Source organism: Coenobita brevimanus, chromosome 87 (genome assembly GCF_032717465.1).
Source record: "Coenobita brevimanus isolate Jiangsu-jjx chromosome 87, ASM3271746v2, whole genome shotgun sequence".
Classification (NCBI taxonomy): Eukaryota; Metazoa; Arthropoda; class Malacostraca; order Decapoda; family Coenobitidae; genus Coenobita; species Coenobita brevimanus.
The window spans coordinates 1,683,385-1,707,855 of record NC_137040.1 but is presented as its reverse complement, the minus strand read 5'-3'; the positions used below and the strand labels follow the sequence as shown (position 1 = coordinate 1,707,855).

General features: G+C 39.0%; 3 protein-coding genes across 5 annotated transcripts in view; 1 reads left to right on the top strand and 2 right to left on the bottom strand.

Moving 5' to 3' along the window:
* Window positions 1-380: 380 nt before the first annotated feature.
* On the bottom strand, window positions 381-11,118 carry or (AP-3 complex subunit sigma-2 or). 3 transcript variants are annotated; one of them, XM_080281006.1, is made up of 6 exons: window positions 10,827-11,118; window positions 8,608-8,699; window positions 7,618-7,801; window positions 7,108-7,215; window positions 4,274-4,327; window positions 1,135-1,267 (listed from the first exon to the last, which is right to left on the bottom strand). In XM_080281006.1, exons 1-5 carry the CDS (start codon window positions 10,893-10,895, stop codon window positions 4,280-4,282), a joined length of 501 nt encoding a protein of 166 aa, XP_080137132.1. In that variant the 5' UTR covers window positions 10,896-11,118; the 3' UTR covers window positions 1,135-1,267; window positions 4,274-4,279. The 3 variants fall into 3 exon arrangements, with proteins under 3 accessions (XP_080137131.1, XP_080137132.1, XP_080137133.1); XM_080281007.1 differs by having other exon boundaries at window positions 1,137-1,267; window positions 4,235-4,327; XM_080281005.1 differs by lacking the exon at window positions 4,274-4,327 and having other exon boundaries at window positions 381-1,267.
* A 6,998-nt stretch (window positions 11,119-18,116) lies between these two features.
* On the bottom strand, window positions 18,117-22,616 carry Lamtor2 (Late endosomal/lysosomal adaptor, MAPK and MTOR activator 2). Its single transcript, XM_080281061.1, has 3 exons — window positions 22,384-22,616; window positions 20,559-20,721; window positions 18,117-18,659 (listed from the first exon to the last, which is right to left on the bottom strand). The coding sequence occupies exons 1-3, from the start codon at window positions 22,449-22,451 to the stop codon at window positions 18,513-18,515; spliced, it is 378 nt and encodes a 125-aa protein (XP_080137187.1). The 5' UTR covers window positions 22,452-22,616; the 3' UTR covers window positions 18,117-18,512.
* Window positions 22,617-23,037: 421 nt separating this feature from the next.
* LOC145410961 (uncharacterized) overlaps window positions 23,038-24,471 on the top strand; it is a 48,523-nt gene continuing 47,089 nt past the window's right edge. The window contains exon 1 of the mRNA XM_080281016.1: window positions 23,038-23,160. Within this exon, the coding sequence (XP_080137142.1) occupies window positions 23,044-23,160 (117 nt within the window). The 5' untranslated portion in view covers window positions 23,038-23,043. The remainder of the gene's footprint in view (window positions 23,161-24,471) is intronic.

The window sequence follows — 24,471 nt, the reverse complement described above, 5'->3', positions numbered from 1 at the left end:
CAGTATGTTTCTCTTAACTCTTCCTATCACATCCACATCCACACCACAACACTTCTTTATTTCCTCATTTGTCAGTCTGTCTCTCCATGTGACTCCACATGCTCCTCACAAATAACCTTATAAGTGTGAATAATCAAAATTTAGGCCGTCAAAAAATTCTAATTTAATGAATGACACAAGACTAAGATTCTTTAAATGCAAATTGGAAATAAAGTACAGTTTTAAAGCTCTTAACCCATGCTTCCGAATGCAAAGAACAATGGGAGTCTTCATACCCTTTATGCTGACTATTCGCACTGTCTGGAGTTGGGAGATCCAGAGAAAATTTGTCTGTTTCTTTGGAACACCAAGCCATGAAAAGGTAAGTCCAGGTTACAGTCATTCCTACCTTCCAAGCTGCTGGAGCTTCAAGACTGTTTGCATCACTAGTGCTGTGTAACAGGGTTGCTATACTTTTACCTGCATCACAAAATGCAGCTTATGTGGTTCTTGTTGAAAAACTTTGAAAAGAAAAAAAAAACATTCACTGCTCTCAAACCACTACTCCTACAGCACCCATCTTTACAGGCTATTTTCCCCAGCTACAGCCTTATTGTCCATCAAATTTCCCGCTCATTTCTTTGCACACCATGCCCATTTTTTTACTACTCTCCTTTTACAGTTTCACGGCACAATGTAGGTCACAAGGTTGACATGTGTGATTGTTATGCCAATTAAAAGACAATGCATTTCTTGCACTCTGCTCCACCTATCCCCAGCCCTAGAAATAAACTAAGAAATAAACATGCAGTAATGAGAAAGCATTAATCCAACCCTCTCTGGTTCCAGCTGACATGTAGGCTTACTGGGGGAAAAATGCAAGATGTATGTACTGCACAGCACATGGTACAACTATCTGTATCAAACACTAATTACTTCAAATCAAGACACCACAAATAATTATATAATTTGGTAATTCCCCCTCCCCCCAAAAAAAATCTGAGCTTACATCCTGGGTTATCAAAGCAAAAAGGCTCAATTTTAACTCTTCAACATTTACTATATAAACACAGTACAGTATGCTCATTCCTTAAAAAAAAAAAAAATAATAATAATGATAAATACATTGTATATGAAAAACCATATACATCAGAACACCTTGATGTCAAAACTTGAGGTCCTTAATGGCAGCAGGAAGGTCTGGAAGCTTGATGTCCTTAATTTGCTGAGGCAGATTCATGTTCTTGACGGCTGAGACAGCCCGAGCGGGGGCGGCCGCCAGACCAGCCTGATGTGAGAGAATGAGAATTAATAGGGACACAAGGCAAATTAATGTTTATTTAATCTAGCACCCTATCAAGGCTCTTAACTATATCAGCCTCCTATGCTACACTCTCAGATGTATTAAACTATCTGCTGTAAGCTGGAATAGAATACTGAGTTGTAAATGGTAACAATACTGTATTAACACTCTTGAGCTCCAAAGAATAACTCTCAGATGAATAATATCACATAGTCTTTGTTAGATACAATATTTGTTCCAATCATGAATGAACTGACAATATTTCCATGATAATACTTGCATGATGCACAAGGATAGGCAAATGAGCATCGGTCAGGCAAACATGAGTTCTACTGCATACAACATGACGAATGACCATTCAAATTTTCCATCAGCCTAAACTTAACTGTTTCCAGAATATTTCTTACTAGTATATGCAATTTCTGTACTAATATATTAGACTTAGGGTATGACAAATGTGGTAGAATATACATCCGTCATCCTACTCAGATCTCCCTTAGTAACTTGAAGCAATTTCTTCGTAAAGACAAAACTTAATAAGTAAAGTCTCTTTATCAGTAGGAGTCTGGGCTTAGCATCATCTAGTAAGCTGTTAGTTAACCTAAAATTACAAGTGCAGAGACATATCACTTGGTTACCAAAATTTCAATTCGGCATAGAACAAACATCCAACAAGCAAGTTAGTACAGTACAATACAGACAGAAACTTCTATCATTCAATACTGTTCACACAACACTAATAAAAACAAAAACTTATTAGTTTATTCCTGTACAATTAAGCTTTTCTTCAGTAGCTCAAATTTCAACATCACTGCTGATCTGGCATGGTTTATACAATGTTTGCATGTGTGAGGTTATGGGATCAAGACAAAAGTGATAAATGTGAGTAGCACTAATGATGAATGACAAAGGCACTTTCTCAAATCTAATATATGATGATGTCATCAATGGATATCAAATATCAATAATCCATCACCAGATACAATCATGAATATTTACAATAATGCTCCATAACTGTGTACTCCAAAATGCAGCATACAGCCAGCAATACGGAGGCACTAATATCTCCTGCCCTAACGTAATGCTCTGGAGTATGACTGCCTTGTCCATGGCTGCTACACTTAACAAGGATTATATATTCCATTACTGATGTTATCATATTAGTAAAAGGGCTAAAAAGATTCTGCAGTTAGTAAAATTCACACAAGCAATGCAAATCTAATACAACACAGATTTTGACAAGGGCAAATCCTGCCAACAGCCACTCTTATTACAAGTTAGTTACAGAAAAAAAAACATGCTGTTTAACCCTTCAAGTACCCTGTTCATATAGTCAAGATAGAAAACTGTGGGTGCTGAGATCTTGCTCAATGGTACTCCATGACTGAGGAATAACAACTGGGTCCCCACAAATTATTTTGACTGTCATTAGGGAGTTCTGAACCATATGCTCAGGCATAAGGCTTACTTGTGGTGTATGGTGACCTTGGAAATGTAAACACTGAAGCACTTCTGCCAGCTGGGTGTCATCCGGAACATGATCTTAATTTCACCACTGCCCACTTACAAAGTATGTTATGTACATTACAGTCATTATATAGAACCATAAACATATTGGCATACAGAATTACAGCATGTGATTACTGTACACTATTACAATATGAATTAACTTGGTGTAGGTTAAAAAAACTGATGTACATTTAGGATTATCCTATTCCTAACAGCTGCTTCTGTTGGAGACTAAGATGATGGTCTGTATACTAAACTGAAGTGGAACTGATTACATAACGAGTGTTTGGTAGTCAGTGAGTCCTCACTAGGATACAAGATGAAAATATGATAACCTGTCATTACAAACTATAGTATGTATGCCATGGCCAGCAGCCAGTCAGTAGGCTCACGTCAATTAATTTATTGTGATTTGGCTTTCTAGCTTGCCATACAGGCCAGTGAAACCAGATTTGTGTTTAATCCCATGCCTTGGGCTTTGTCATACCCAAAAGGATAGCAAGAAAGTATTACAGTCTCATACCAAGATGGATTAAAAGAAAGTATGCAAATGTTATACCCTACTAGTAACTGAGTGACATAACACGCATATACACTCGTATATATTTTTTTTAACAGGGAAAAGCTAAAATTTGAATTATCATTTACTGTATATTACAACTTGATAAAATATGTGTTTCTGTAATAGAGATAATGAAGCATAACTCTATTATGAAATCATACTGCTCTGGTAGCTCAGATATCTGTTTTCTACAATTTTACATGAGAAACAAAATGGCCGTAATTGTGTATTTGTGTAACATATATACTGTATATATTAATATATACTAAACATCTGTACTTCTCACATGCTTTGAAAATCAATTATTACTCCTTGTACATATACAAAACAGATAATCTTATACACTTCATAACTTTGAGTATATTTATACTTTTCATGCATTTTCAGTGGTTGATGAAGAAATGTTATTGCATGATCCACTTGGTAACCACGAAAAATAACTACCGTACACTGGGAACCTTCTTTTTCCCTGGAAAATGAGCACCTTTTGAGGAATCACTGTGACATCTCCAGCCATACTTGAAGGGTTAAGGACATTATTCATCAGGCTTGTTAAGGTCTAGGACTATGCAGCAATGTCTGTATCAGATCCCTTAGATACATTATATTATCTTGCCATATATATATATATATATATATATATATATATATATCTATATATATATATATATATATATATATATACACTTAGCAGGACCTAACAACCGGTTCTCCCACAACAATAAATATTAGTACAGTATAATGCAATTAAATATGTTAAAATTACCTGGCTTACCAATAGTGAGTAATATTTTTCATTACTAAACCACACCACTATAACACATTAACTAAATCAAGATCAGTATTAATTAGTCAAGAGTTAATGAAAAGTAGGGCAGTACCTGGAAACTACTACCCCAAAACATCACAGTAAGTCTTACATCCTACTATGTGATTTCCCTCAGTTGTAATAACAGCTTTTGAGTTGGAGATGCCTGAAATAAGCAATGCAAGAGAAGAACTGTATGCAATGTAGGCCTATAATATACCAAGGGACATTTTAAAGCCTTCTTGAGCTGAAGTATAAAATTCCTTGGTCATAATTGTACCTTCACTCATACAAATAGGAACCAATTCAAAGTCACACTAGAATGAATATTAAGGTGAAAATTATGACTGACTGTTCATACTTTCACCATCACTAGTAAAATTCTCGCAAAACCAATCGAGTAAATTTTAATGTGAGAAATACTGCACATACAATTGCGTGTTTATACTTCTATCTTCACTCATACAGCAACCAAACACTTTACAACCAAAACTGAGTAAATAATATGGTGAAACAGATAGAAACGTAATAGGCAGGAACTTCAAGGCTTTTCAGTTAATGCCCATGTTGTGATGTGGCACTGGAGGGCAATTTTGCGTGGTAGGGTGATTTTGTGTGGTGTGGTGTGTGTGGGAGGATGGTGTGTGTGTGTGTGTGTGTGTGTGTGTGTGTGTGTGTGTGTGTGTGTGTGTGTGGCTGTGGCATAAGAGGATAGTATGGCTAGTGGTGTAGTGTACATGGATGGTATGGTGTGGTGTGGTGTTTGAGGATGGTATTGCATGTGGTGTGGTGTCAGAAGATAGTATGGTGTGGTGTGATGTCAGAGGATGGTATGGTGTATGGCGTGGCTTTAATAAAGATCCTGAAGTCTACCGAAGTCAAACACCTAACCTCTGAAAACATTAGTGAGAGAAAGATGGGCAGAAACACTCCTAGAGATGCTTGCATATATACAACTGTGGCCAAACAAAGTGACCTCTGCAAATAATTTACTTCTATGGAGACCTGTTTTTCACAAATTTTTAATGACTGCTTTCTCAGGTGTCAATATCAAAATCTCAAATGAACAAAGGCTACATTTATATCCTGAAGCATATATTTTTTCAAGGATGCTGAGTGGTCATCTACTCCTAACTGTTCTGAACAACTGTAGCCAAGCCTTGAGCCCTAAATCTTGCAAAAGTTTATATGTAACTGGCTGTTACTGTTTTCGGAATAAATTTCAACTTTTTCACTGTCGAAAGTTATGAATTATTATTTGGCAGTGTTCAGCATACAATATTTTTTAATAACTCAAACTGATACTTAGCCAAAAATACAGGAGGGTTGGGACTGGGAACAGTGACATTAACACTTTCCATCCAATGACATACTTTTTTATCTTAATTTTGCCCTATCCAGACAAATGTAGTCAACTTAAGACAGGTCACTTGTACTTAGGGGATAAGTGAAGGATTTCTCTAAACCCTTCAATTCAAAAAGTCTATTTCATGAGGAATAAAGTAGTCTGGAAACAGCAAGAATAAAATATAGTGCACATCACCAGACTGTAGAGATTTATTATCCCACCACACATGCAATAAAGCTCTTCAGAAGTGGCTAAAAATATTTCGCAATAAGCTAGATATTAACCCCTTCGCTGCCTCACCTAAGCCGAATACACTGCATGGAAGAGCACTAATAAAGCACACAAGACATGACAATAGTGAAGGGGTTAAAGTGATAATTCTAGAGGAAGCCATTGCCACAAACACTTGTTGCACACAGGACCAACAAACGCACTTACTCTAAATGAAGAAGAGGAAGCAGAGTTATAAGGACCCTGCCAAATAAATGCATTATAAAAAGTATTACCAGGCTACCACTAAGAACACTGAAATTAAACTCTCTTCACTTTAATTTGGCAGCTAAATTAACAGCTAGACTGAGACAATAGTAATGAAGAAGTGCTCTGGAAAGGTTGCACAGCCATAACTTTGTGTTTTTCTGCCACCAAGTAAGTGCAGTTGCAAAAAGATGGAAGTCTGGGCCAAGTTAAGGTGATGGAACTGTAGGATTATGCCATACAGATAGGGATTAATGTGGAGTTCTAATCAAAACATCTGGTAAAAGTTTGTCATTAAACTCACCAATAATTATTATTTTAGGTACATCGCACTTGGAAATATGCTGAGGTTCTCATAATATGCAGCCCCCACTCCCTTTTTTTTGCTACTGAGGTCAAAGCAGTTTAAAATAAACTGCGTCAAAGTTCCACTGCTGTCTATAACACTGATCTGGTATTTCCTTCAATTTACAGTATTAGTTGTAAAGGAAAAGATGTGATATTTAAGAACAATCAATGATACATAACAAAATCTTACCACAGATGATAATATTTCACTCACAAAAATTAATCAAACAATACAAAGCATATGTTGTATGTAGAGGTTTCCAATATCAATGACTGGGAGGGTTTATAGAGTATGATGGTCACACTCAGTTTAGGATGGAGTTTGTCTGAGGGAATTAAAATCCTTTAATGAAGGTAGTAGGGTATAAGCAAAGGTGGGGTAAAAACTTAATGATGACTTTAGTAGTGACATAAGCATAAAAGAAAACGAGAGAGAGAGAGAGAGAGAGAGAGAGAGAGAGGGGGGGGAGGGGTTCCCCGTGAAATGAATATGGTATGTAGCCTACACGTGATTTTGTTATGGCCATCTCTTTGGGGGTTTCCTGGGGATGATCAAAGCATTGGAGTGTATGAATATGCAGATCAATATAACATACCATTACCAACATGTACTGTTATGGGAAAAAAAAAAAAAAAAAAAAAAAAAAAAAAAAAAAAATGCTGCATACTTTGGTACATCAGAAAATTTCTACATCCATATTTAGAGGGTGTCTTTCAACCCACTCTGTCAGAAAGTTACTAGAGCATCTAGAATCACAAAACAGTGATCTTACCTCCTGTTTCTCTAGCTTGTTCTGGTCATCTATCCTTGTAATGATCTCTGTCATGTTGGTCTCCAGAACCATTCCTCCCATTACCAGCTCATTCAAGATGTAATGAACCTGCAAAGGTGAGTAAATGTAACAATAATTGCCAATCAGTTATGACAACAGGTATATGACGACAGCATTCTTAGTTTGTCATGTGCCAGTATCTCAACACAATATAAAAATCTGACTAAGCAAGAGATTATTAATGTCAGTACTGTTTGCCTCCAGGCTCAACTCAATGTGGACCTAGTAAACTGCAGGTTGAAGGTGCCCTTCTCTGGAAGCATAGCATCCCACTTTCAAGGGATGAGGAGGGAGGTGAGGGATACATGCATAACTACGCAGCATCTTCACTAGGTTATAATGGTGCTTCCACATGAAGGCATCCATCTCCAGTATCTAAGCAAAGGTTACTTTAAAAAATTATACAACATTACTAAACAAAACAATGCTGTGCTTCAGAATATACGGTACCTTGTCGACGTGGAAGATAAGATCCAGCTCACAGACATTTTCAAAACACTTGTCAAGAGTCTCAACAAACACCTGAATTAGATCCAAAATTCCCAGCTCACTTTCTGAGGAGTCAACACAGAAGACAAAGTAAAGTGTGGCATAGTGACGGTAAATCAGCTTGTAGTCAGCACCTCCAATCAAGCTGCAAGAAAAAGTTATCAAGACAGTTATATTTTTTTCACTTTAACTTAGTCTAAAATTACCCTCTCCCTTTTTAATGCTGAGCTGTGACAAACGATTAACACAAGAATACTGTATGACGCTAATCACCATGAACTGCTATGTAAAGGATACTGAGCAATGGAATTGTCATGATGCTAATCACCATGAACTGCTATGCAATGGATACTGAGCAATGGAATTGTCTTTTTCTTCCCTTGAGTTATATGAAATAAGCTGCAAGAGGACAAAAATCTGGGGCAAGTTAAGAGAAAGAACAATAGTCACTGCTCAGTTATTTAGTGTTGTTTCACTGTAAGTTGCTGATGTACTAACAGCTACTCTTCAATTTAAAATTTCCTGTGATATAAACTTTTTTTTTTTCTTAAAGAGATTAACATTTCTTTATATATCTTTTGGCTTCAATCATGAACGAGAAGCATGTCCCAGATAAAACCGTTTTATTCAAGTTAGCACTTTGCCTGCATACATCATATGCTATGTTTCCTTTTAATTAGAAGACGCCAGAAAAAAAAAAGGCATTGGATTGCTGTTATGCAACCCAGGCTCATCTGAAATGTGAACCTGGTGGACTGTAGGCCTGAGATATCCTTCTGCAGTCTACCATCCTCCTTTCTGGGGACACGGAAGTAGCTGAGGGACATTTGTATAACCATGCATAGGAGCCATCCAGTCATATTGGTGCCACCACACAATAAGGTCCTTCCACAGCACCATGTCACTGGGTTGAACGGACTAAGCACAGCAGAGCATTGAGCTACATCTTACCTGCCGCCTTCAAGGAAATTGCACACGTTGTCATCTCGCTTGGACACAAGCTGGAATGTTTCTTTTATTATCTGCTGCTGCATCTCTTCATTCTGAAAGTAAAAAGCCTGGTAAAATGCTGTTTTAGTATCAGTAGTGCTACGGTACAGCTGCAGCTCCAGGTTCATCTGAATATCAACACAGTGGACTGCAGGCTAAAGTTGCCCCTCTACTGCAGTCCACTGTCCTCCTTTCAGGGGATATGGAGGGCGGTGAGGAAAATTTGTATAACCAGTCAGAAGAGTCACCCTCTTATAACATTACCACAACATGAAGTTATCCCTCTCCATCTGTACTCTGTTCTATCTATCTATCTATTGCCAGACGCCATAATCCAGCAAGGGGCGGCCATTTGACTTTGAGTTATATGTTTTACAGGGAGGGACACTAACCCTCCACCAACCCACTTGTTGACACGTAGGGAACACGTATGGTTTGGTTATATGGTTACCACCCAGCGTTGTAAATGGTTTCTTGGCTTACAGGAAACCATTTGGTTTGTCACTCAATGTAAAGCCACCTGTAAAAGAAAGAAAAGCAATAACAAGTGACAAGAAAGATGGGAGAAATAGGAAGAGAGGAGGGCAGGCACAGAAAAAGAATGATAAAGGCTAAGGAAGAAGTAGGCAGCACTACCGGTACATCAAAGGCATAATATTCCCATATCTCCATCTTGAATGCTGAGCTATAACAAGAGATTAACATTAGAATATTGTGCTAGTCAGGAGAATATGCTGTGGAAAGGATGCAGAACCATTAATTCTGACACCAAGCTTTGGGAAACAGGCTGCAAAAAGACACACATGGCTGCCATGTTAAGGTAAAAGAACTAAAATTATCTTACAATGCACAGTACATTCCCCAGCCACAATCTCTGCTCACTTTCTAATCCCAACCCTGGATGGTGGGACGTCAGAATCTGAGTTACCCAGTGCTACCAGGAGGATACCACCAGTCCAAGTTAAATTCTCGGTCACTTTTCCCAATAGCTCTTTTTTTCCCTATAAGTCCAGAGTACATTAATAAAAACCGTCTATCAAACCAGCAATCCCACCTGTGACCTGATCTGCCAGTTTTCTCCAATCTGAAATACTGTACCTGTACCGGTTGTACTGAAAATATTAAGATACAGTATTCTGGAATGCATCTCTCACGTATAAGAGACTTACTGTACCAGAAAATTACTTGTTCTTGTTCATTTGGCTCCAGACTCATTTGCATGTGAACCAGGTGGACAGTAGGGAGACGCTTTCCTTCTTCTGGAATACACCATCCCCCTTTCAGGGGATGAGGAGGGAACTGAGGAACTTTGTACCCTATATGGTAAAAGGGCAGTGAAGCCTGCCAGATATAAAGGTGCCACCACATCAAGGCATCCTTTTCCAGCACTAGGATACATACAGGTAACATAGCTACCCGGTACTAAATGTCTGAAAAGTATGATATGAATGGCAGAAATGAAACCACTACTGCTTTGGCATTACTGATTTCAATTCATTTGGGTAATTCTCCTCCTACACTAGTGATTTTGTATTTTTCACTTTATAAACAAGCCAAATGGTTTCCTGTACACCAGGAAACCATTTACTTCGCTGAATGGTAACCATACAACCAGATTATGGCGCCTGGTGATTTAGTGGGTAATTAAGGTGCTCCAGCCAGACTGAGCCTGTGCAGGTTTATTTCCAAGAGGTGTTTGGGGTTTACTGCCTATGTAACGTCACTCTGGGGTGAGTGAGGCTGGTCACTCACATCTTAAATGTCAGGACCAACTTGCCTAGCCCCAGGCTCCTACACTCCTCATGAGGCAACACTGGGTTAGATGATGATGAAAAATAAGGCCTTGATTATGAGTGTAACTTAGACACTTACATTTAGTGTACAGAACAAAATTTTCATATAATTTAAAAAGCCTCATCAATTTCACATGCAAACCAAGCCTTACAAGATCTACCCAAACTTTAACCATAAAAGCAACATTCTTTGATCCTTGGAATATTGGTTACTTCCACAAAACATGGGTTTTGATAAACGAATATAATTATAATGGCAATTAACTCCTGTTATCAACTTTTCATCATCAGCACATGGGTGCTTTTTGCTATTAAAAACAAAATTGTGTACAGCTTCAGTACCAAGTCATATTGCTATAAAGTATGGTCCTATAAGAAAATACTTACGAAATACTGGTAGAATTTTGTTAACCTGGGCTTGCCATGGTTATTAAACACTAATATTGCCTTGATCATGATGATGTTTCTGTTGGATGGCGAGATTGCTGCTCCACCAATAGGCTACGTTCTGCAATCTGCTACTTTTCCACGTCTAAGCTCTAGTCAAGCATAATTATGACTTCCACGCCACCTCTGCAGCTCTAGAAGAGCCTTTTCCACCACACGTGCCACTCAGTTCCCCATGCCCTCCACCACATCAGATGATCAGATCCACTAATACACCGCCCCTCATCCCCCGTCAGCCTCCCGTGTTGACACCGCTGACGTCAGAGCAGTGTTACCATCTCAGCGGTCAACCTACTCCAGTGTTCCCACACTTTTAGATGTACAGGCTCTTTAAAATTATCGTTTTTTCCGGAATTATTACATTAATTTTTAAAGTGTTTAATAATCTGATGTATTTTAAAATTGTCCCCGATTCCTTGGTGCATTTACTGAAAACTACCCATTACAATTATCTTCATCAGAACCGTAAGGGGAAAAAGAAGTGTGTGGTAATCATAGGGGCATTTGTCTTCTTAGTATAATAGGAAAAGTGTATGGTAGGATACTTATAGACAGAGTTAGAGAAAGAACAGAGAAATTAGTTGGAGAAGAACAGGGAGGCTTTAGGAAGGGAAGAGGTTGTGTAGATCAGATATTCATTCTTAGATCTTTAGTGGAAAAGTTTCTAGAGAAGGGAAAGAAGTTGTATGCGGCTTTCATGGATTTGGAGAAAGCATATGACAGGGTGGATAGACAAGGATTGTGGAAAGTGTTAAGAATATATGGAGTAGATGGGAAGTTGTTGAATGCTGTGAAGAGTATGTATGATGGTGCTAAGGCTGCAGTGCGTGTGGATGGTGAACTAAGTGAATTTTTCTCTTTGAAAGTTGGTTTGAAACAGGGATGTGTCATGTCTCCATGGTTGTTCAATCTGTACATGGATGGGGTAATAAAAGAGGTACAAGGTAGGGTAGTGGATGTTGGAGTGGCCCTGGTGAGAGAGGATAGTGTTTGGAAACTCCCTGTACTGTTGTTTGCAGATGATACTGTGTTGTTGAGTGAAGATGAAGGGGAGCTGCAAGGCTTGGTGGATGAGTTTGAGAGAGTGTGTAAGAAACGGAACCTAAAGGTGAATGTAGGGAAGAGTAAAGTGATGGTCTTTGAGAGAGGTGAAGTCAGTGAATGTATAGCGAGGTTGGATGGTGAGGAATTGGAAAATGTGAGTACGTTTAAGTATTTGGGTAGTGTGATGAGTAAGGATGGAGGTTTGGAGGGTGAAGTGCTTGAAAGGGTACGGGAAGAAAGGTTGCTGGTTCCTTGAAAGCAGTGATAAGAAACAGGGAAGTGAGCATGGAAGTAAAAAAGTTACTACATGACAGTATTGTGATACCAACTCTAACGTACGGAAGTGAAGCTTGGACGTTGTTGGAAGGACACAAGTCAAGAGTGAGAGCAGTGGAAATGAGTTATTTAAGAGGAGCTTGTGGAGTCACGTGGAGAGACAGGCTGACGAATGAGGATATAAAGGAGCGTTGTGGTGTTGATGTGGATGTGATAGGGAGCGTTGTGAGGAACACACTGAGGTGGTTTGGCCATGTGGAGAGGATGGAGGGTGAAAGACTGACGAAGAGAGTGTATGTGAGTGAGGTGGAGGGTGGAAGAGGGAGGGGGAGACCGAGGATGAGATGGAGGGATGGGGTGGAGAGGTATATGAGAGAGGGGGGTGTGAGTTGGGAGCAGGGTGGTGAAATGGCGGGGGACAGGGCGACTTGGAGGCGATTTGTTTGTGGCCACCCCAAACGGGATTGAGGCGTCTGGCAATAGATAGATAGATAGAACCGTAATCTTGTAAGGCACTCAGATGAACCCTATTTGTCATTTTTATTTGTATCAGAAGTAGGTCATATTATGAAAATCTCATAAAAATAATATGATAATATAATCATAACCTTTATTACTAAAATAATATCACAAGGAAAAGAAATAGCCTTCGTGCCACTTTAGAAAATAAATGACCTGACGCAGTCCATACAACTTAAATAGATAATTCATAAAAATGTGCTAACTCTTGCAGACAATAACTCAGTAAGACCATAAAAAAAATGCGTTTTCAGTGACCACCATTACATTAGCCCTTAAGATCCTGAACTGTCAAATTGTGGAACAACTGTACATAACTGACTATGCATGCCACAAAGTTAACTGCCATGCTAGCTTTCAACCCAAAAATATCGTACAAACCGTACGGTAATAGCACTGAGCTCTATATAGAGCTAAGTGGGTAATAAGACAATGGTCACGTACCTTGTACCAAGCAAGCCTTGTACCAGGGCAATACTATCGTACATATACGATACTTATCGTACATGTGGAAGCACTGGCCCACTCTCGAAATCCGCTACTCCTTAACTTTCGCTAGATTCATGACAAATTTACTACAGAGTATTTTTAGCATATGTCATGCATGTCATCCACACGCCATTTATGTAGAGAACATTATCATCATCACCCTGTCTCTTTTTTTTTTCCCTACCCACGGGTAACAACACTACAGTGCATATAAAAAAATCGCCTCCACGTCGCCCTCTCCAACGCCACTTCACTGCCTTGCTCCCAGCTCATCCTCCTCTCTCTCATATACCTCCACTCCATCTCATCCTTGGCCTCCCCCTCAACTCGCCCCCCATCCACCTCACTCGCATACTCTCCTCGGTAGTCTCTCGTAAACCACCTGTGTGTTCCTCCTAACGCTTATCACATTCACATCCACAGCGCTCATTCACTTCCTCATTTGTCAGCTCATTTCTACTGCTCTAACTTGACTTGTGTCCTACCAACAAAGTCCAAGCTTCACTTCCATACGTTAAGAGTATCACAATACTGTCATGCAGGGACTTTTTTATTTCCATGCTCACTTCCCTGTTCCTTATTATTGCTCTCTAAGAACCAGCACCCTTTCTTCCCTGTTGTACGCTTTCAGGGTACAAGGATCATTATCATCCATGAAACTTTGAATGCCAAAAGTAAAGGAGCTTTCTTCCTTACTGTCCTAGTCTTATTCTAGTTTAATTGCTCTTGTAGGAGCTGCCTGGCACTGGCCAGCTGGCTTCCTAGAGCTATCGTCTCTCCTTATTTTCTTATGAAATTTTAGCAGTCGAGTAAAACCAATGGAGATTGGACTATTAAGGAATGCATGTGGACTACGAGGAGTGGAGAGATGTGAAATAAGAGAGCCCATGGACACCAGAATTGAAGAGTGTGAATGGATGATATGGTCATGCGGAGAGAATGTACGTGAAAAAAGTGGTGAAGAGTATATCTGAGCGAGTTTGAGGTGGGAGCTGACATAGTAGGTCAAGCAAGTGAATACACATGGGAAATGTGAAAGAGAGGTATAGACGCTGACGAGGCTAGGGAACTGAAGAGAGATCAAGCTGACCAGCTGGAATTGTGTGAAGTGTAAAATCAGAGTTCAGCACCCTTTTTTAATTTGACAGTTGTCAGACTGACTGTCAGATGGGTGAATGTGACGCTACATGTGGAAATTGAGGGGCTCTCGCTGGAGCGCATCTCTCTGACAAGGGCATTGTAATTTCCAAACCACTTCATAATGAGTTGGGTTTTCCCATCACTGATTAGGGTTTCACAAAAAATGTTTTCCAGATTCAGGATCTGTAAAACTATCCAGATAGGTCCGATAAGTTAATTTATTGTTCCCTGGGACATGGGTTATCTGCCTACCAAATTTGGTCCAAATCTCTTTTAGTTTTTGAGTTATCCTGTTTACAAACAAACAAACAGGGGTGAAAACATACTATCCCTATTGGAGAGAGTAAGTGTACCTATTCGATCGAGGCAGGACTCTGGGGGTTTGTATGGTGAGTGAATGGGAATGTTGCTCAATCAATTGGGCATATTGTACTTTGAATAGTATCTCATTCTAACGTGTCTCCTGTCTTGCTGGACTCTACCTCACCCCGCCCTAGTGTAGGAAAGGAGTCCAGATGATGATCAGTAGACATATTTTAATGTTCCACATCATGAACACCCACACCCATCATATCCCAAGCATCACCTCTCCCTCTTAACCCTTTGCCTGTGTACAGTTTCTCTGTGCCAAATAAAACAACCAGCTGATAACCAAAACAAAATACCAAAGCCCTACCAACACAGTAATACCTTGTTCATTTTTTCTAACTTTTGACAGTGTGTAGCTCCTCTCCAGTGAATAAAACCATATGCAGTTTGTGAAAATCACCCCTCCTCTCCCCCTCCGCCACACAAACCATTTGACAATATAAATTTAGGTTAATCAAATTGCATAAACTATTCTGATTTACTGCATTATGTTCAAATCTCAACATCATTCTACAATCTATACAGCAGTACAAAAAAAAGTTTATTGTAGACTTCATTTACTGAATACAAAAAATAGTGGCCCATCTTAAAATTAATAAACATGGAACATTATGTCATCATCTAATAATAAACTGACAATCTTAGTCATGTAACAGGTGAATCTCAGCTTGGATTTCAATTCTCTGTATCTGTAGATGAGTTTCCTGCTTATGGGTGAAAACTTAGTGGCTAGCTAACAAGCTTGCTGCAATACTTAACTCTACGGATGCAGTTAAGCGGTAATGAAAGATACAGTAATACCTCCTTAAGTCGGAACCCTTTTAGTTGGGATTACACTTAAGTCGGCATGGTACTAATCCCCTCATTCGAGATGCAAATCTCCAGTCGTATCAAATCTTGGTCAGGATGGTTTGGCCTATACACACACACCAGACTAAAAATAGCATCCTTATTCTCTCTTTCCACACAAATTAGACCACCCGTAGTAAAAAAAAAAAAAAAAAAAAAGGAATAAACATTAAAAACATAAAGAAAAAAGGAGGGAAAACATTCATAATTACATTTTTATTTTACATACTTGCTTTGCACAAGCATTTCAGCAACATGTGAGGTGTTCTGTTGGTGAATATTATGGATGTAAAACCATCCCTTCCCTTCACACTAATTCCCTCGTGTGAGGTGCTGATCACAAGTCGTATCAAATTTTGAAAGCTGCAGTTCAGCCTGTTCACACAAGGGAGGACCACTATCTGGTTAAAGTCTAAAAATATCATCTCTTGACCCTCTTTGGATACACACTAAACCACCCAGACCACAGAAATAACTCGATACTTGCATAAACTATAAATCAAAAATGTGATTTTTTTTTTCTTTTTTTACGAAACCTACCATATTATGTACTGATTTTGTTCATAATACACATATCTAGTCATTTCAAACCATTTCAGTGCCACTGAAATTTTTTAGGGGGGTTAAAAAAAAAAATCTTTGTCACAGGTATTATGTGCAAATTTGAGTAACTGCCGCACTCCATTGCATGGCTTAGGATGGGTTTAGGAAGCTCGAAATTGCACTGCCAGGTGCACCTGACATTCCTCTTGAACTTGGGAAGAAAAAAGAATTGATTTTCGAAACATGAAAAACCGGACCAGTGGTCGGCCTGTGGGTCCTGAAAAATTCCGCAAGCACGGACACAGAGGGATTAAACGGGTTTTACTGTATATACTGCATATCTAACGCCTCAAGTCTGAAATGTCTCTCTAAATCAATCATTTCGGAAAAAAAAGTATCACTGTAGTAAACAGACTAATATACTGTAGATTAATATTTTGCAAAAGGAATATACTGTATAGCAGAATATTAATGCACCATATACAAAGGTACACTGGTTAAAATGAGATGTCAGGATCTCTTAAACCAACATCAACATAACCAATGGCAGATGGCTCAGTTGCAGAAGTGGCAAAATTTACATAAAGGTCCTGGGTACAAATTCAGTGAGGTAAGTGGAACTGAATGCTGTAATCTGTAATGAAGCAGAAGAATTCAACATTATTGCTATACAGGTTAAGGCTTCCTGATACTTATATGTGTGATTTATGACATGTAATATGCTGTTAATTACTTTATGAATATACACTGAAAGTATAAGAATAACAGTCCAAAGTATGAAATCATTTGGTACTGTATTTATTTCAAGGTAAGGTATGACCAGATGCTTTATTTAACAAGATTTGAGGAAAAAGCAAATATGACAAATATTTTACATCAGATGAACAGTAAACAGCCTTTATAGAAGTATCCATACATCTACAGTAGTGACATAACTGCGGCCCTACATCCAGCATAGTAACTGTTGCAATGCATGAGTGGTTAACTCACGTAAACATGGAAAAAAAAAAAAAAATGCAGTAACTGACCACAGTTCCATGGTAACACAAACAGTGTACTTTACATATATAGAGCACAGAAAGGGAAAAATGCAATCACTGTTTTATTACCATATGACATGGGTATTTTAATAATATACTGCTGTAAATAAACAAAAAAAAATTACAGTCAAGAGCATGAGAAAAACTTGCTAAAGTTAACCTGTCTCAGAATGAGGAGACAGAGATAAAATGTAAACCAATAACTAAATAAGGCCAGAGTCAGAGTATGGGCTATGATACTGTATATACAGTACAGTCACTTAAAGAAAAGGAGGGGGGAGGGGACACTGAGGTTGAGTGGACAACGTATGGTCATGGTCAATAACTCGCTTACACTTCTGGGATTCCAAACCGATTAAGAGAAGAGATGGTTTGGCAATGTGGATAGAATGGAGAATGAGAAACTAACTAGGAGAGTGTGTATGAAGGAGGATGGGGTGAGGGGAGGGGAAGACCAAGAATGAGATAGAGGATGGGGTGGAGGTATGTTGGGGAGGAGGGGGAGGGATTGGATAGGGGACAGCCTGAACATGGAGGGCTGGGTGATATGAAGGTCACCTCTTCTGGGACTAAGGTATCAGGCTATAGACAGATAAATAGACTTCTGTGGTTCTGGATTACAGTATTTAAGAGAGAGTCCAGCCCTTCCAAGCTGCTGGAATATTACTGGTTAGCCTAATTTAGCAAGATATCATTAGGTTCTGATAATTTCAAGACAGTGTAAATTAATAAAGATTATGAAAGATGGTGGCAAGCACATCTGTTAATTGCAGACAGTGAATGCATAGGAAGTTTCAGTAATATTTATAAAATGAAATACAACTCATTACGTATGCTATATCACAGATGACAAATATTCTAAGGTCTACTAAGTCTGTACATACAAAGTTACGGTTGAAATGCCATTGTACAGAAAGTCCTTGTTATATGCTAACTTTTCTTTCTTTCTTTTTGACACTCATTTCTGCCATGAAATCTGCAGTAGGAAAAAAAAAAAAAAAAAAAAAACTTACACTGCTACAGCACTTAAAAAGCTGATCTGCCTGTTTTTCTATACAGGTATATAAAATACAGTGCCAGTTAACTGCATGGAAAAAGCTGTGATATTCTTGAACACATCAATGACATATAACAAGGACTCAGGTACTGTAATCATCACTGGAACATCATCAAGCATTCAAATAATTAAAAAATGAGAATGTTGTATTCATAACTTCAACAAACAAATCCCAATCACCATCATACTGCCTCTACTTCCCATCCACATCATTTATCAAACATAAAATTACATAACAATCTGAATGTCTAGTAAGATACATAGTGTCATCATCCATGCTTCACCTTGGCCCATCCCACCTCAGGCCGTTGCCACTTGCCTGAGCGGTCCATCTAAATAACGAGCTAGCGCCTGGGTCTTAGCACGCAGGAGACCAAAGCCAACATTTTCCTTAGCATAGATGCACAGCAGTAGGTTTGCCACTTGGGTAACACACACTTTACCCTCCTGCACAGACAAAAATTACAAAATGATTTAGGGATGCATTGAATGGTCAACTTCCAGACAGCTGAAAACCAAATATCTGGCATACCATGTTGAAAAAGCTGGGTGCTCAATATCCTCTAATTATTCAATGGATATCAAGAATGAGACTCAAGCCTGATTCTTAATTCATATACCAGACTGAGGTTCCAGCTGCCTTAATTTATATAAACTTCAATAACTTCTAAAATAGGGAGAGCTACCACTGAATGTAGCAGAAAGAATGATCTAAAATAGTTTTACAATAACCCAACTTCAAGTGGTTAATTTCCCTGATGATTTTATTTAGCTTACACGAGACTTTCTGAGTTGTAGGGATTAGACACAACCTTCATTAACTACTTCAGTGCTGTGCCTATGATGCTGTAAAAAAAAAATAATATATAAATGAATAAATAAAAAAAATAAAAAAAAATCTGGTAGTAGTATGAGTAAAGTAAAAATTAATGAAGACTTGGGCATTTCCATTATTATCAATATGACTATCAGTATTATCCAAACCTCTTTCCCTAAGAATGAGGTAAGGTAAAAAACTAAGGATATACTGTATACAGTGTATATATATATATATATATATAAAGACTGCATACCATAACATCTATCTATTGCCAGACGCCTCAATCCCGTACAGGGTGGCCACAAACAAATCGCCTCCACGTTGCCCTGTCCCCCGCCATTTGACTGCCTTGCTCCCAACTCACACCCCCCTCTCTCATATACCTCTCCCCCCCTCCACTTCACTCAAATACACTCTCCTCATCAGTCTCTCACCCTCCATCCTCTCCACATGGCCAAACCACCTCAGTGTGTTCCTCCTAACGCTTCCTATCACATCCACATCCACACCACAACGCTCCTTTATATCTAAATAACATCTAAATTACCCAGATCTGGCACTGGTGGATTTCAGAACAGGGAGCTACCAAGATGACAATATACCATGGGCCATACAGTACATGGCATAGGAGGTTCTGCAACAACTAAATGAATCACCTTGTACACCACATCTTGAACTATCGCGAACTCTAATGTCAACCTACTGCCTTATGATAAATAGCAAAACAGTGAAAAATGACTTTTGAGAATGAGTGATGTTATTTTTGAACCCCAACAAACATTTCAGAATATTGTGTAATGTAAAAGTTTCATCATGTCTCGATCAAAAAGTGGAATGATATTTCCTGACTGCAACTGTACATTACTTATACCATATTAAATTAAACATCCTTTACAACAATAACATAAGAGATATTGACATCATCATCATCATCGTCATCATTACCATCCAGTCCTACGTTTCCCCACGAGAAGCAGAGAAGCCCGAGGCTAGACACGTTAGTCCTGACATTTAAGATGACAGTGACCAGCCTCACTCATCCCTGAGTGGCATTACGTGAGCAATAAACCCCAACCACACCTTGGATATAAACCTTCACCAGCTCAATCCAATTGGAGCGCCGTAATTACCCACTAAACCACCAGGCGCCAAAATTTGGTTATATGGTTACCACTCAGCATAGTAAATGGTTTCCCAGTGTACTGGAAACCATTTGGCTTGTCACTCATTGTAGATTCACCCATAGGCAGATGGAAGAGGAAAGAATGAAGGAAAGAAAGAAGAGAGAGTGTAAAGTCACCCGTACGAAGAAGGTCGAAGAATGAACGAAGGAAAGAAAGACAGGAGAGGATGGAAGGAAAGAAGGATGGAGGAGAGGAAAGGGCAGACACCCGAGGGCAGCACTACACTGAGTGAGTGGATGGTGAGCGTCCCTACATACCTCGTAAGAGATATTAACAAAAATAAAGAAACAGTAAAAGCAGAACAGTACAGTACTGATAGGAACTAACTGCCTATCTACTCACCTCACACTCCATCAGCACCATGTTTAGTCTGTCCTCTGAGAAGGCATTACGTCCATTCTTCTCATACACGGCCCAGATGTTGCTAGCGATGGCTGCTGTCACACGTGCATCCCGATCTCCATACCCACTGAAGGCCAGTAGTGCACCCTCCAAGTTCAACAGCCTAAAAATAACAGCCATTACCCCATCTTTCCTGTTACTTTTTATTACTCTTCTTTCCTTTTCAGGTGATATTACATTAAGTCACAAGCCAAATGATTTCCCATAAGCCAGGAAATCATTTACAATGCTCGGTGGTAACCATATAACCAATCCATTCATGTACCGTATGTGTCAATAAGTGGGTTGGTGGAGGGGTAGTGTCCCTCCCTCTAAAACAACCAACTCAGTGTCAAATGGCCACCCCTTTCGGGATTATAGCATCTCACTATAGACAGATATAGATTTATAAAGGAATAGAGTGAAGAGTAAGGTATGGGCACCATTTGTTGTTGCTCCTATCTCTTTTCATTTGGTTAAATGAGGTTAGTTTATGATCTAAAAACATGTTTCTGGCAACCTGCAAAATCAATTCACACAGGGCAAAAACAAGCTGGTGAAAAACATGTCAATAGTAGGGATATAGTACTGACTGACAAGTCTTAAGAGGTGGGGATCAACACAAGGTCATCTTCTTAATTCCCCACTATACAGTATGTTCATAGGTATGCATTCACAGGTAAGCCAAAACAGTCTGTAAATAACCACCACAAATAACTGCCAATCTTTGACATATTGTACTATAACGTACTCTTGACACAGGTAACTTACAATTTAAACAAATAAAACTGAAAATAAAAGCAATACCATAGTTGATTACATCTTTCCTCTAATATCAAAACAGCTAAGGAAAAATACGGTACCGTATACAATAAGAAACTGGATTTGCAAGGCACTCTGCACACTCAAAATTTATATTATGTGCTATACTCTTGAAACACCACCGGGCATTTATAAAGGTTAAAAAGCACAGGTTGGGGGAGGCGGTGGCCGAATCTGTAGAGAGGTCACCTGCAGTCCTCATGGACCCAGGTTTGAAAGCCCACTGGGGCAGGGAACAGTTTAAGGATCTGAATTTCATTAGAGCAGACTTTACTGATCTACCAGACGACCCGGAACATGTCGTAAAAATACCCCGACTAATACCAATACACCAATCCTGTATGAGACAGCCCTAGCATGTATTCAATATGGGTTGTGGGTGTTAATGCCAAAGTGGTGACATGTGCAGGTGTGTGGATGTAGGAGGACTACCGGGCCTTGATAACGGGTTATGAAGCCTTTGCCCAGAGTTGGACATATATATAAAAAAAAAATACTCGTTTGTAAATGTCAAAGATATAGAATGATTGCACACACACACACACACACACACACACACACAAGCCAATCAGAACCTGCAGTGACAACAGTACTTAAAGTTGCTGTAATACGCCTCTACTAATATGTCAAAGTAATGGTTGATCTGATCCACCCTCCTAAGTCAGTGTTGCTAAGAAATGGTTAAACACAATAAAAGCTGTTACAAGGTGTTATTACAAAAGGTTAAAAGCAATAGTTGATCGGGTCTTACTCTCCTAAAATGTCAATGGTGCTAAGGATTGGCTAAAAAAAAAAAAAAAAAAAAAAAAACGGTAATAATAACAGAGCTCTGCATGTGGAAAATATCTTGAAACAGCTAGCTTACACTGTTATAAAAGGTTAAAATTAATGAGTGTACATATCCAACTCTTCTCATATGTTACTTGTGCTAAAGAATTGAACACAGTACAAAAAAATTACTTACAAAGCGCTCTGCACCCCAGCAGTATTGGCCTGGCTGAGGATCTGAGTCAGAGTCCTCGGTTTAAGCATCTTGACTTATCCCTCCCTTCCTTGCCAGTACTGTAGACTAAGTATGAATGAGGTTTTACTCAAAAGAAGAATGAATCGGTCCACTGACGGTGCACAAATAAGAACTCAGAGTTATTGTGACGCTCGAGGGGGGGATGAAAAAAAAATGAGGAGTAACGGAGGTGTGCCAGTCCCCTCAGCTGACCGTCATCACTGAAAACGGGAATGACCTTGAGATGAAAACAAAGCCTCGAATAATCATTCATAAAACACTATGTGTCTTAAAACAGTCAGTTATGGATTATGCCGGGTCAATATGATAAATTAATAATAACATCTTGTTGTACAGCAAAGCTTATTTCCTTCATCATACAATTACGCATTGCGATAAACTAATTATAGTGACTTTCATTTTTAGGCAATAAAACCGATGTTTGCTTTGATAAAATGCTTAGATGTATAACAAGGAATATATTGAGCTAAATTTTAATCCGACTCTGAGATAATTTGTGATTTGTCGGGTGAAACAAGCTTTTTAAGAGATATTGAGATTGACTTTGAATGCAGAGGTTGGTGCAGTGTTGAACCACAACAAACATTCGCTTATTCCAAAATGGCGACGCCAAGCCCGAGAAAATTTCAGGAAAAGATCGCTCTACTGGAACAGAGGAATGCCGAGGGGAAGAAGCATTTCGACCAGATTATGGATGAAGTCCAAACGCTGACTAAAGTACGTGTCCCCACACAAAAATCCTCTCTGGTGGCTTCAAATAATGGTGGTGTATTTTGGAAAAGCTATGATACATCATTCCAAAACGGCATTTGTTTTCTGTGAATGAAGCGAGTGTTTAGACGCGTATGATCTATGTGTGAAGACTTCCTAGTACGCGATATGTTGCCAATTTGTTATACTTAATCGCTGATATTGTCATTGTTTATCCCAGTGAATAGGTTGGTAATACAAACTCAACCATTGAAAGCCTGTCTTGATCATTCCTAAGTATTTTTCTCTTTGCCAATTTGCTGTGGTGAGTGTTGAGAGCTAATGTTTGAACATGCAGCAATGCTGCCAAGTGTCACTGTTGATATTTGAGAGTGCTTTACCTAATGGATATTGAAAAAATAGTAAAAAAAAAGTACTAGCAGTGCAAAGGCTGAATTTATTGCTTGCTGTTTTTTGTATGTGCATGAGATGGTCTAGAATTAATATTGACCATGATAATGCAAGGGTTTTGTAAAAAATGATACTGGCATGACGTTTTGATAAGTGTTTGAAGGCAGAGTGGAGGTTATGAGCCCAAAGTTACGGCCGTGAGGAAAAGTTCACCAGTGATCCTGAGTCAGCGTTGTATTTTGCCTTACATATTACTTCCTCATCCCCAAATGACAGAGAATATCCTTTCTTCACATTATATTTGGTTGTATGCTTTATATTTTCTATCAGTCTATAGCTAGAAACCATAATCCCATTAGGGATGGTTGTTTGTCTTGTTATGGGAAGGGGCACTAACCCTCTGCCAGCCCACATGTTGACATGTAGGGAACACACACAGGTTGGTTATATGGCTACCACCCAACATTTTCTATAAAGTTTAAAAAAAGTAGTCCCTATAACACCTTCAGTTGCCACATCCAGCAAAGTGTTGACAGAGTTTTGCTTGTAGCTGTACCTCTTATTGTTAACCTCTAGAATGTTGACTTGTTTTTTTCTTCCATCCATCCATCCATCATCCAATCCTACGTTGCCCCATGAGGAGCGTAGGAACCTGGGGCTAGTTAACTTCTTTTTATCACCAGACCATTTTGCCATGGGATAAATGTTTTGTACTGAGATGGTTGGAAACAGCCTTCCTTGACACCTTCATTGTTAGATGTTCTTCTTGAGTTTAATATCAGCATCTGGCCTGGGTGAAAGGTATACCATATGTCATCAGAATGAAGGGGTTAGGTTTCTTTACGTAACCCTATGCATTTTAGGGGAATGCACTTTGTTGCTTATCTTTTATATCACTAAAGGACCAGCAACATTTAAGGGAAGAAT

Bases quoted from the DNA above. Each gene is read 5' to 3' on its own strand.
- Lamtor2 (XM_080281061.1), bottom strand. From the start codon at position 22,451: ATGCTTAAACCGAGGACTCTGACTCAGATCCTCAGCCAGGCCAATACT. The intron at 20,722-22,383 runs GTAAGTAATTTT...TGTTATTTTTAG, and splicing joins GCTGGGGTGCAGAGCGCTTT to GCTGTTGAACTTGGAGGGTG. The intron at 18,660-20,558 runs GTGAGTAGATAG...TTGTCTGTGCAG, and splicing joins TGGTGCTGATGGAGTGTGAG to GAGGGTAAAGTGTGTGTTAC.
- or (XM_080281005.1), bottom strand. From the start codon at position 10,895: ATGATCAAGGCAATATTAGTGTTTAATAACCATGGCAAGCCCAGGTTA. The intron at 7,802-8,607 runs GTAAGATGTAGC...TTTTTCTTGCAG, and splicing joins AATTTCCTTGAAGGCGGCAG to CTTGATTGGAGGTGCTGACT. The intron at 7,216-7,617 runs GTACCGTATATT...TCACCTTTGCAG, and splicing joins TTATCTTCCACGTCGACAAG to GTTCATTACATCTTGAATGA.